This window comes from Pseudophryne corroboree, chromosome 8, assembly GCF_028390025.1.
Source record: "Pseudophryne corroboree isolate aPseCor3 chromosome 8, aPseCor3.hap2, whole genome shotgun sequence".
Classification (NCBI taxonomy): domain Eukaryota; kingdom Metazoa; phylum Chordata; class Amphibia; order Anura; family Myobatrachidae; genus Pseudophryne; species Pseudophryne corroboree.
The window spans coordinates 131,173,039-131,187,302 of NC_086451.1; the positions used below are offsets into that span (position 1 = coordinate 131,173,039).

Here is a 14,264-nt window from a genome sequence, read left to right on the forward strand (position 1 = left end):
CCTTCCCGCACCACATTACTGAGTTACCTTCCCACACTACTTTACTGCGATAGCTTCCCTCACTAATTCACTGCGTTACATTCCCACACCACCATAATGCGCTACCTTCCCACATCACATTACTGCACTTTCATACCTCACCACATTACTGCACTACCAACCCACACCACATTACTACGCTACCTTCCCACACCACATTACTGCGCTACCTTCCCACACCACATTACTGCGCTACCTTCCTACGCCACGTTACTGCGCTACCTTCCCACACCATCATCCTGCGTTACCTTCCCACACCATATTACTGCGCTACCTTCACACACCACCGCACTGCGCTACCTTCCCACACATTACTGCGCTAATCTCCCATATATTACTGTGCAACCTTTCCACACCACATTACTGCACTAACCTCCCACACATTACTGTGCTACATTCCCACAGCACATTACTGCGCTACCATCCCACATCACGTTACTACACTACCTCCCCGCACTACATTACTGCGCTACCTCCCACACCACATTACTGCGCTACTTTCACACACCACAATAATGCGCTACCTACCTACACCACATTACTGCACTACCTTCCCACACCAGCATACTGTGCTACCGTCGCACACTACATTACTGCGCTACCTCCATGCACCACCGTACTGTGCTATCTTTCTGCACCACATTACTGCGCTACCTTCCCACACCACAATACCTCGCTACCTTCCCACACCACATTACTGCCTTACCTTTCCACACCACCGTACTGCGCTACCTTCCAGCACCACATTACTGCTCTACCTTCCAACATCGCCATGCTGCGCTGCCTTCCCACAACACATTTATGCGCTAACCTCCCACACCACATTACTGCGCTACCTTCACACACCACATTACTGCGCTACCTTCCCACATATTACTGCACTATCTTACCACACCACCGCACTGCGCTACCTTCCCACACCACATTACTGCGCAACCTTCCCACACCACATTACTGCGCTAAACTCCCACACCACATTACTGCGCTACCTTCACACACCACATTACTGCGCTACCTTCCCACATATTACTGCACTATCTTACCACACCACCGCACTGCGCTACCTTCCCACACCACATTACTGCGCAACCTTCCCACACCACATTACTGCGCTAAACTCCCACACCACATTACTGCGCTACCTTTCCACACCGCATTACTGCACTACCTTCCTGCACCACATTACTGTGCTACCTTCCCGCACCACATTACTGCGCTACCTTCCAACACCACATTACTGCACTACCTTCCCACACCATATTACTGTGCTACTATCCCACACACCATACTGTGCTACCTTCCCACACCATCATACTGTGCTACCTTCCCACACAACATTCATGCGCTACCTTCCCACACCACCGTGCTGCGCTACCCACACCACATTACTTCGCATCCTTCCCACACCACAATTCTGCGCTACTTTCCCACACCACATTACTGCACTACCTTCCCGCACCACATTACTGCGCTACCTGGTCACACGCCATACTGCGCTACCTACCCACACCACATTACTGAGTTACCTTCCCACACCACTTTACTGCGATAGCTTCCCTCACTAATTCACTGCGTTACATTCCCACACCATCATAATGCGCTACCTTCCCACATCACATTACTGCACTACCAACCCACACCACATTACTACGCTACCTTCCCACACCACATTACTACGCTACCTTCCCGCACCACATTACTGCGCTACCTTCCCGCACCACATTACTGCGCTACCTTCCCGCACCACATTACTGCGCTACCTTCCCACACCACATTACTGCGCTACCTTCCTACGCCACATTACTGCGCTACCTTCCCACACCATCATCCTGCGCTACCTACCCACACCACATTACTGTGCTACATTCCCACACCACCATACTGTGCTACCTTTCCACACCATCATACTGCGCTACCTTCCAACACCACATTACTGCGCAACCTTCCCACACCACATTACTGCGCTACCTCCCACACCACATTACTGCACTACTTTCACACACCACATTACTGTGCTACCTTCCCACACCACATTACTGTGCTACCTTCCCACACCACCATACTGTGCTACCTTCCCACACCATCATACTGCGCTACCTTCCCACACCACATTACTGCGCAACCTTCCCACACCACATTACTGTGCTACCTCCCACACCACATTACTGCGCTACTTTCACACACCACATTACTGCGCTACCTTCCCACACCACATTACTGTGCTACCTTCCCACACCACCATACTGCGCAACCTTCCCACACCACATTTACTGCGCTACCTCCCACACCACATTACTGCGCTACCTTCCCACACCACATTACTGCGCTACCTTCCCACACCACATTACTGCGCTACCTTCCCACACCACCGTACTGCGCTACCTTCCAGCACCACATTACTTCGCTACCTTCCCACATCACCATACTGCGCTACCTTCCTACATCACCATACTGTGCTACCTTCCCACACCACATTACTGAGTTACCTTCCCACACCACATTACTGCAATAGCTTCCCTCACTAATTCACTGCGTTACATTTCCACACCACCATAATGCGCTACCTTCCCACGTCACATTACTGCACTCCCTTCCCTCACCACATTACTGCACTACCAACCCGCACCACATTACTACGCTACCTTCCTGCACCACATTACTGCGCTACCTTCCCGCTCATTACTGCGCTACCTTCCCACACCACATTACTGCGCTACCTTCCTACGCCACATTACTGTGCTACCTTCCCAAACCATCATCCTGCGCTACCTTCCCACACCACATTACTGCGCTACCTTCCCACACCACTGCACTGCGCTACCTTCCCACACCACATTACTGCGCAACCTTCCCACACCACATTACTGCGCTACCTACCACACCACATACATGCGCTACCTTCCCACACCATCATACTGCGCTACCTTCCCACACCACCATACCTCGCTACCTTCCCACACCATTGTACTGCGCTACCTTCACACACCACATTAATGCGCTACCTTCCCACACCACATTAATGCACTACCTTCCCACACCACTGCACTGCGCTACCTTCCCACACCACTGCACTGCGCAGCCTTCCCACACCACTGCACTGCGCTACCTTCCCACACCACATACATGCGCTACCTTCCCACATCATCATACTGCGCTACCTTCCTACACCACATTTCTGCGCAACCTTCCCACACCACCGCACTGCGCTACCTTCCCACACCACATTACTGCGCTAACCTCCCATACCACATTACTACGCTAACCTCCCACACCACATTACTGTGCTACCTTCACACACCACATTACTGTGCTACTTTCCCACACCACATTACTGCAAAACCTTTCCACACCATCATATTGTGCAGCGTGCTTTGTGCTACCTTCCCACACCACATTTCTGCGCTACCTTCCCACACCACTGCACTGCGCTACCTTCCCACACCACATTACTGCGCAACCTTCCCGCACCACATTACTACGCTACCTACCACACCACATTACTGTTTTACTTTCACACACCACATTACTGCGCTACCCTCCTACACCACATTACTGCACTACCTTCCCACACCAGCATACTGTGCTACCTTCCCACACCACATTACAGCCCTACCTCCCCGCACCACCGTACTGTGCTATCTTCCTGCACCACATTACTGCGCTACCTTCCCACACCACCATACCTCGCTACCTTCCCACACCATTGTACTGCGCTACCTTCACACACCACATTACTGCGCTACCTTCCCACACCATCGTACTGCGCTACCTTCCAGCACCACATTACTTCGCTACCTTCCCACATCACCATACTGCGCTACCTTCCCACATCACCATACCGCGCTACCTTCCCACATCACAATACTGCGCTACCTTCCCACACGACATTACTGCGCTACCTTTCCACACCACATTACTGCACTACCTTCCCACACCACCGTACTGCACTGCCTGTCCACTCACTATAACTACACTACATCACTACACTACCTACCTACACTACATTACTATAATGCTCCGAACACACATTACATAACAGCATAAACTCCCCACACTACGGGGTCTATTCATGAAGCAGTGAAAAGAGTAGATAAGTTAGCCTGAGGAAAAGTTGCCCATGGCAACCAATCAGCTGCATCGTACAGTAGTTGTATAGTATGCAAATTATAAATGTTACTTCAATGCTGATTTTTTGCCATGAGCAACTTCTCCAATGGCTCACTTCTCCACACTTTTCACTGCTTCATGAATAGACCCTTACATCACTGCAGTACACTACACTAACCCACCCTCTCATTACATGAAATCATACCCTACACAGGCAGTTACTTGGAAGGAGTATTTCTCTTCCCCTTTACTTGGGTTCCTGGTTTCATGCACAGAAGCTCCGCCTCTGGAGAATCAGCATAAAGAGGACAGGCTCAGATAAGACAGGGGGCAAGGAGGGGCGTGCCTGAGGATGGAGATGGGTGGAACAGAAGAAAAGAAGGAGGCAGCTGGGGAAGTATAGGAACAAGAAACAAGAGGAGGTGCAGGCCTGGTCCTAGAAGTGGGAGGGGCTATCTGGATGTCTCTGCCTACTCACTCAAAATGCAGCAGCAGCAGCAGCAGGACGTTCCATTGCTTTGGGAGGGACCCGCCACCTCATACCAGCATGTTCACCAGCAGAGCTGAACAGCAGGTAGTTAGAGGTGGGGGAAGAGGTGTTGATGTCAGAGGGGGCGAGGCCTAGGATGCTGCAGGCTACAGTAGAAGGAAACATTTGTTTCCTATCTACAGCAGCACAGAGATCTGCAAATGATGTGGGCCTATTCTGGAGAGTAGGCCTGGAGCTGTAGCTCCATCAGTCCCATTGTTAATCCAGCCATGGCTGTGTGCCTGGTATTTTTTTCCCATCAAGTTCACTACTTAAAGCGAGAACAAATGTTCCTCTTGTACACAGAAAATGTTGCTGTAAATGCTGCCACCAAAATCGTTCACAGATCACTAAAGGAAGAACACCAATGGCAATAGCGATGAGTGTGGGCAGTAATGACAGGTACAGCAACTGAATTTAGACAGTAGTTCTTTCAAAATAAGCCTTTCCTCTGTGTGATGACACTCCTTCTCAATAATTTCCCAATTTCCCACTGCTATCACAATTTTAACATTTGTGAGATGATTATGTGCAGTGGCGTCACTAGGGATGTGTGGAAACACACTAGGTGGCACCACCTGAGGGAATGACAACAAAAGCCGCACTCACAAGGGCCTATATCTCGGTGGTGGACAGGCTTGAGTTAGTGATTAAATAATCACTCCCGCCATTCGCTGCCTCCATGATAGTAGTATCTAAATTCCCTTTGTGGAGAGGACCTTTCCCATAATGCACTTGGTCAACGTCACCAACTATTTGGAATAGTAATCTGTGGCGAGCATAGCCGAGCGAGACACTGGGCCCAAGGCACGGTGAGCAAAGCTAGCCCGCAAGGGTACAATGCAGCATGAATAACACAAAATACCATACAACAAATGGAGATTGGAGAAAACATAAACATGCTTTAAGGGCAGAAGAGAACTTCCGCCCTCATCTGATGTCACATCCAGGTCCTTTCTACGAAAGAAAAAATAGTCTCAACCCCTTCAAGACATAAATCTAGTCCGTATTTCTCCTTTCCCAGAATGCTGAGCATGATGAAGTCAGTCACAGCGCGTGACATCGCCACACACGCTGGGTGTCTGGGAGGAGTACAGTAAGAGAGAGGAGCCGCACACCTTGGTGTTCTCCAGCTGGCACAGATATGAACCCACCACTCAACGGAGTTCAAAACAGAGACACTGGGGAGTCGAGGGAGACCAGGACACAGCTGGAAATCCACTATGCGGGAGCATAGGCCAGGCACAGAGACAGGGAGGAGTCTATGGAGCTCCAAAACCTGACCTTTGGGAAACACGAGTTAAAAGAGTGGTCCATTGTAGGATAAGGCCCCTTAATCAATCCTGCACTTCATGTGTAACAAATAAAGTCCACATCATTAAAGGGTTGGGTACCGACGCCGAGGGCCTGGCATAGAGATGGCCGGCGGAGGGTGGGGGTGTTTAGCGGGCCCAACAACAAGACACAGATTCTATTCCCACATTATGGGTACACCCACAAGTGGGAATAGTGCCTGCTAGTTTGCGTGCCGACTGTCGGGATTCTAAGGGGGCGGGATGTAGGGGGAGGTATTGTGACCGGCTATGTCCTCACCGCCGGTCACATAACTACATCCCTCATAAAACGCCCTATAACTGGAAAGTAGATGTCTCACTATTTTTCATGCTTGTTCTTCCCAGTGATGATTTACTAAATTAATATGGATAAACTGAGCCTTGCAGTTTTGAGAGCAAAATCTCCAAACCAGATAGTATAGCTTCTTTACAGTTGAGACAGAGTTTATTTATTGGGTTCCTCTTTACCAAAACAGAGATTCATGTTTCTGAAAAATTTGGAAATTTTAACTATGCTTTGGCATTGTGCCCTGCATACTTGAACCTGTTTTCATTAAAATGTGCTGCCTAGTAGGCAGGTAAGCCAAGCAGCCAGCCCCACCATGACCTGTAAGCATAATATAGTTGTACTGCTCTACTATACTTCCCAGAATGCATTGTGAGTCTGGTCTGTTGCTTAGATGTATTGGCTAGGTTCAGGCTCTATCCAGGGGCAGCAGAGTAGCATCCAAGGATGCATTCCAGCACAACATAAAAAATATATATTCAGCTCCCACAGGAAGCAAGTGATATCAACAGCCACTGACCACCTTAGCAGTCACTTTACTAGTTACATCTTTCCAGTGTTGGGTAGCATCCATTTGTACCTCCAGAATCTTTGTGGCTTAGATTCAGCAATTTTCAAGAAACATTCAAAAGTTACTGTGAATCTTCCATTCCATCACATCCCAAAAGTGTTCTATTAGAATAAGAGCTAGTGACTTTGAAAGGCTGTGCGTCATCCTGCTGGAAATAGTAATCAGAAGAAAGGGCAGACTTCTATCATAAAGTGATGCACATGGTCATCATCAATATTCAGATAGGTTGTGACATTTAAACAATGCTCATCATGGTTGATTCATGTTGATTACAACAAATTCTGAAACAACCATCTGAATACTGCAACAGAAATCATGATTCATCAGACCTAGTAACATATTTTCCAATCTTCAAACGTCTAGTGTTGGTGAGGCTGAGCCCATTGTAACATATAATTTGATGGCAGATGAGAACCAATTTTCCCATCTAGTCTGCCCTTTTAGGGTTAGGGCATAGTGTTGGATTAGGGGTTTGATTAGAGTATTAGTATTAGACTATTAGGGTAAGGGTTGGGGTGTGTTAGGGTAGTGTCAAGGCTTGGGTTTGTTTGTGGATCCGGACTAGGGATTGCCAAGGGACTGGAGCATGGAAGACTGGGTGGGAAGCTAGGCAGCTTGATGTAGGACTTCTCCATACAGGACAAGGAGTGGAAGTGGATAAATCAGGTCTGTGGTAACTGTAGTGCTGGAAGGTGGAGCAGTGCCAATTACACGGGATTGCTGAGTTTTGGAGTAATGCCATCTATTTAAGCTTAGGCACTAGGAGATGGAGCAGAACCAGCTGCACAGGTTTGCCAGGATGCAGAGCAGTATTGGCTACTTAAATTTTGATGCTGTTATGTGGAACAGGGCCAGCTTCTCAGGATTATTGGGTTGTGACCAGTTTCTTAGGCTCAGGTACTGGAGTGCGGAGCAGTACCATTTTCTCAGGATTACTAGGCTGCGACCAGTTACGTAGACTTAGATACCAGGTTGCAGAGCAGAACCGACTATACAGGATTGCTTGCTGGAGTCAGTGGGTGCTAAGGTATTAGCTGAACAGGAGTCAATGAGCAAGCTGCTGGACAGAGAAATACTCAGCAGAGGTCACAGCTGGTCTTTAAACAAAGCAATGACAACAGGAAGTGCCACATAAGGATCTTTATACCCCTTGGTCTCAGATGATTGGCTGTTCACCAGTGATGCAACTTCCTACTTCATTTGTGCTCCTGCATTCACATGACATGAACTAAGATGGTGGCGCCCAGCGCCTAGAATGGCGGGAACTTTGTGGGGTACATGCTGGGGAGTATGGGGAGCAGCGATGACAGTGACAGCATCACAGTACTCCACACAGGAGAGCTTACATAACCTCTGCAAACAAGCACACAAGTAGTTACCAGCTAGTCTGTGATCATTGCTGCAATCTGAAATCTACGAAAGTGCACAATCAACCTGGAGAAAGTGCTGCAGCAGTAACAGTGTCTTAAGGTGCATACACACAGTGCATGTAACCTTACGATTTTGACTATACAGTCAAAATCGTAAGGAAAGTTAGTGCAAATCGCACCATGTGTATACAGCTTGTGGTACCAATGCACGCTCACGTGGGGTCGGTATCGCAAGAAAAGATACACTGTGCAGGCAAGTCAATCTTGACTATATTGTGTACAATCTACAGTAGTACAAACTATAGTAAAAATTGTCACTTAGTCAAAATCTCACTGTCAAAAATCTCAAGTAAAGATAATCAATATCGGTGGTTCAGGGCTCCGGGGAGTTCGGGGGAAATTGCAAAATCGGAGATAGGCAATATCTCACCGTGTGTATGCACCTTAACACAGAAGGTATAGCAGCTTGGAAGCTGTAGTCTGTATGGAACTGATGGGCCCTACGCATGTGGCGATAACGATGATCGATATGAACGATATATTTCAAAAATGAAAAATAAATCGGTCAGTGTGTATGCATCAACGATGAACGATACGTAGCCCCGCAATAGTTCATCGTTGATCTATCCTCGTTTATACATGCAAGTCAATTTGGACGATATAGATGTATGTACTCTCATATTGTCCAAAGTGCCCATCGATATCGTCCAGTGTGTAGGCAAAAATCATTGGTGAAAAAAACCGACCATCGATAATATCGTTGGTTGATACAATTGCTAACATTTGGTGTGTAGAGCCCTTTAAAGTAAGGCTGAGATAAACCCTAAAAACACTGCAGGACATGAGGTAAAACACAAAGAAATCAATTAGCACATGAATGAAATAAATCTGGATCGTGACAGGAAGTAGGATTAATTGTGACCATGCTTTCATCTTCACAGCATATTTTGTATTCCATATGTGACTTGAAGAGTACGACCCTAATGTTCTCCATATTTTATGTTCTTCTCATTGACCAGATCAGAACACAATAAAAGATTTATGCTAACATTAAATAGTCAACTTAGTCCAGAATCCATCCTGCACAATTCCTGTTATTAGTAGACTCATAATCACGGCATGTAGAGGTCCAGAATTCATCCTGCACATCAGAGCCTGTCCCTACGTGTGATTATAAGTACATCCCTGTGGCACATAGGGGCTGATTCAGCATCAGCCGCGATTGTGCTGAAATCGCTATTAGGTGATTTCAGCACATGTGCACATGCCGGTGCGTGCATGTGCAAGGTCCTAAACTGCGATCGCATGCGTGTCCGAACCATTTGTGGGGCGGGACACGGCGGCTGCGTGACATCACATGCAGCTGATGCGACCCAAAAAACGACGGACCTCCATCTGCCTTCACAAGGCTGCAAAAGCAGGGAAACCTAATCATGCGAGCACATCGCTGTTTAGTGTTGCACTCGCATTTTTAGCAGGGGGTGGGAGGACCCGGCATGCAGGGCAGACTGTGCAAGACAATAATTCCATGATCTAAATGGTCTGGACAACAACTAAACCGCTTGACTATGTGCCTAATTCAGTTTTGTACGTAAATGCAAATGCGATTCTCTAGGCCATGGAGCCGCTAATGTTAGCAAGTGATGTCGCCCAGGAATGAAAAGAGATGCCTACCAGAGCCGTCGCAAGCTCCTTCGCAATTGAGTACATATTAGCAGACTGTACACAATTACGGAGAACATCGAAGCTGAGGGTTGATCTGTGGCTATACAGACTGGCCATAGCCGTAGCAACTCAGATGCCATGTATATTGACATGTACAATCATGCAGCCATCAAAAAATACACACCCCGAAAATTACCATGACGTGTCTGCGTTTTTCCAATCACTCCCCTTAAACTCCCTGTTAACACTTCCAAACGGCCAGTTCCTGTCAATCACTCTGCGACAAAGTTCTCAGTGTGAGCGGGATCGCAGCGGCACCCTCACACATGCGTACTGTAACCTTAGCACATCATCAGCCATTGCGTAGAAATATAAATTAGGCCGTATGTCTGCATGTTTTTTCTATTGCTGCCACGTGATTTGATGATTAGATATCAGCAGTAATGAGCAGGTTAACAGATGTATCTATTAAAATAGCCATTGAGCATACAGTATGTATAATGATGAATTGCTTGTCAGTCCTGGAGGATTGTTGTTTATAAGCAAGTTGTATATAACTTTGCTAAACCTATTATTGGTAATTTGCCCAGATGGATAGTTACCAGCTGTCTCTATTTTCCATGTTTTGAAGATATATCCATGGACATTTTTGGCCATGGAAATGTCATGTAATTTTTAATTAAAGGAGTGTACACTACAACATGGGCCTGATTCTGAGGCCTGATGGACCTTTGTGCACAGACGCAAGTGGTGAGTTTTTTTCATACAGAGCATACGGCAATACATATTTACACTAGTGTATAGCTCCGTTTTGTGGGGGTTTTATGTTTTGTTTTGTTTTTAAGAACTTAATTGACGAGGGCATTAGAAGACACTTCTATATGCAGTAACCTTTTGGAAATGTAAATTTTCCCACATTTCAATACAGTATAGCTGATATATTATTGCACTTTCAAAAAAGAATTTCCAGCAGCTAACTAACCTTACAATTAACACAGCTATCAGTACCCCTTTACCAGCATAGTGCGATGGATTGCATAGACATACTGTATGCTGGCAATACCAAGTCCCAAATCTGCCACATAACAAAGTCCAATGCAAGTTTATCCCGAAAGAGCCCAAAATATTACCCTTTGTTTTCGAAGCTTGATGCAACAGATTTGGCTTAGACACAGAGCAAAACAGACCATTAACAGCAATATTCCACTGATATCTGTAAAATGTATATGAGTAACTGAACACTGTAATTCAAATGGAGTAATGAAATTGATTATGAACCATATAAATATAATAAGGACTTGTGGAAAGTTATTAAAACACACATATCAGAGGTGAATAACCACGAATGGGAGATAAGTAATATACTTCTATTGAGAAAACATTACCAAATGAGACATGCAAATGAAAGGACATGCAGGATCATATAAATGGAACACTAGAGACAGCAATCTCAGAACAGGGCTCTATGCCGCCATGTGTCAGCCCGCCCCTAGGGGTGACATCAGGATGTCACTCCTAGGGAGCAAGGTTGCCCATCCCAAGAAGTTAAGTACTGCTTGGAGCATCCTAAGGATGCTGCGGGAAGCTCCATAGGCTGCAGGGTGCCTGCCCTGAGTGACGCTTGGACACTATGGGCAGCTCTCAAGCAGTGATAATTGCTGCAGGGTGGCATCCTAAGCACTGTGCCAGCCCCATGTAGGTACCATGGGGTAGAAACAGTGCTACCCACAGGGCCCTATGGAATTAAAACTAGTCTTGCTGAAAACCAGGATAATAGATGAATATCATCGGCCACAGTGCAATTTATGAGCTTTGCCTATTTAAGAATGTCCCTTCCCACCCCTCTTCTGCTTCTCTGGTCATAGATATTCTCATATTTGCATGTGCTCATTTTAGGAACATACAAAAGGGCATACAGTATGTTTAACTCTTCATCAGCCTCTATGTGAGAAGCATGTCAATGGCTATCAGAAGGATCAAAGGTAGCAACTGTGGAGGAAAATATTTCTCTCCCTTGTATTCACCTATAGGTCACATGCAGTCAGAGATGTGATGTGTGCATCACCATGTGTGTTCTCCTGCAGTACCTCCATGAGTAATACAAGTGAAGACACTTGGAATATATCTAATGCAGCGGGCATAGGTGATGCAGTGGGCGGAGGTAAGATGCAGTGGGCAGAGGGACACATGCTGAGATGCAGTAGGCTTGCTGATCCTGTCTCATGATAGAAACACTCCCGTCTTTGATACAGTATTTTTGTGGAAACATTAACACCAACATTAGTTGAATTTGTATTCACCAGTCAATGGAATATAAAGTAAAATTTAAAAGATTTACCTTTCCTGCTATCTGCTTTGTGAAGGATTCCACTAGAGCTTCAACTCCGTAGTCTGTAAGGATTGAAGAGTTGTACAGGAAGTTGCTGTAGTCATATTCCTTTCCCATAATATTAAAGTTGTCTGGCATCAATGGATGCCAGTGATATAGCTGGTTGAACTCAACAGCAATCCGGTTACGGTACTGAAACTGTACCCCAAATAGCAATTCTGGATCAAATTTCAATTTTAAGAAATATCCACTGAGATGCTGAACATAGTCTTCTATTACAATCTTTATGGTCTCACCTGCATACAGCAAAACAAATAAATTATACAAAATGTTAATTATGGAAAGTTCCTTTTGGCATCTGGTTCCAATGCAGAATATGCTGCAATGTTGGTTTTTCTGTTCTTATAATAAACTCATATCTATGACATACACAGTATGGTTGTACCAATGAACATTTTTTATTTCTTTGGGTCAGTTCCTAGATTGGATCTAAAATGACAAAACTGTAAGCTGGAACAAATGTATATGTTACTATGGCTCTACATTTCTAAAATTATATGTAGTCTGGACAAGAAGCGATATGCTAAAAATATTTTACAATTAACTTTATCTATTTAGGCTTCTTGCGTTGCCATCAAATTTCTTTATACATGACGTAGAGGTTTCCTGTTCTGGAGAAGAAAAATCAATGAGGGTACATGCATGTTTTACTCATATAGTCATGGAATCAACAGTCTCTACTGTATGTCGACAGTAACAATCCTAGAATGCAGGTGCCTGCATGTCGACAAGGTTAACATACAAAGTAGCATCTTTACAGTTGTAAATCCGATCACTTTAACATGCAATACTTAGCATGTTAGTCTTGTCAGGATGCTAGCACCTGCATTCTGGAACCAAAATTGTCACAGTCAACATACTGTAGTGACTATTGATCCCACATACCAAATCCACTCATTCAATATTATATATATATATATATATATATATATATATATACATATACATATACATACACAGTGTGATAAAGGCTCTTTTTGATCCAAAATGTTGCTGTTCATGCAAATAAATGTGAGGGGTAAATTTGCTAAAGGGTGGTTTTGGTGTCTTGTTCATTTTGCCGTCAGTTTTGCAAACCAACCATTTCCTAAAATCAAAACTGATGACAAAAGGACCAAAAACCCAAGTTTACAACATCGAGGCAACTATCGAAATTTTTACATAGACAAGTATAGTACTGCAGATTTACCAATGACTAAGGTAAACCCACCCACACAACAGATCTGCCTTTGGCAAAAAAGTTTGGGTGAAGTTATAAAATAAAGAAACAGGTTACAAAATAAAACACGGGGTCCCCCCAAATCCATAACCAGCCTTGCAAAATAGGGGGGAAATCTACGTGGGGTACCGATTTTAAGTTAATTGATTTTCATAAATTATTGCACTAGGAGATGCCCTTGTATTCTTTATTTATTTCTGATTTTGGAGTATGCATGGTTCATATAAGATTAGCTGCTATTCTGTAATGAGGTGTTTACTATTTCTATCACCCTTTAATTTGGACTTATTTTGGACATATTGTTGTGTACATTATTATGGAAAAAAAAAATTTTTCTCAAGAGATTTTATTATCATTTAGCGCCGTGATATATAGCACCATAACAGAGCTCAAATGTGCCATGTGATGGCCCGCCCCCTGAGCACACAAAATCATGATGTTGCGTGCATGATGGTATTATGTTGTGCAGAGGGGATGGGGATGGCAATCCAAAGAACACTCCAGCCACCGCCGTTCTAGGCACACTACTAGGCAGAAGCAAAGACAGTAGGGCAGAGATGGCGCCCACCACAGAGCCCTGACCTCTGTTGAGTGGCACTGATCACACACCCTAGTTATGGCCCTGACTATACATATATGTATATGTGTATATATATATATATATATATATATATATATATATGTATATATGTATATATGTATATATGTATATGTATATATGTATATGTATATATATATATATATATATATATATA

The 14,264-nt window shown here is 45.0% G+C and overlaps 1 protein-coding gene across 1 annotated transcript in view; it reads right to left on the reverse strand.

The window, feature by feature from the left end:
* PTGS1 (prostaglandin-endoperoxide synthase 1) overlaps positions 1 to 14,264 on the reverse strand; it is a 271,507-nt gene that overhangs the window by 84,892 nt on the left and 172,351 nt on the right. The window contains exon 9 of the mRNA XM_063936924.1: positions 12,240 to 12,526. Within this exon, the coding sequence (XP_063792994.1) occupies positions 12,240 to 12,526 (287 nt within the window). The remainder of the gene's footprint in view (positions 1 to 12,239; positions 12,527 to 14,264) is intronic.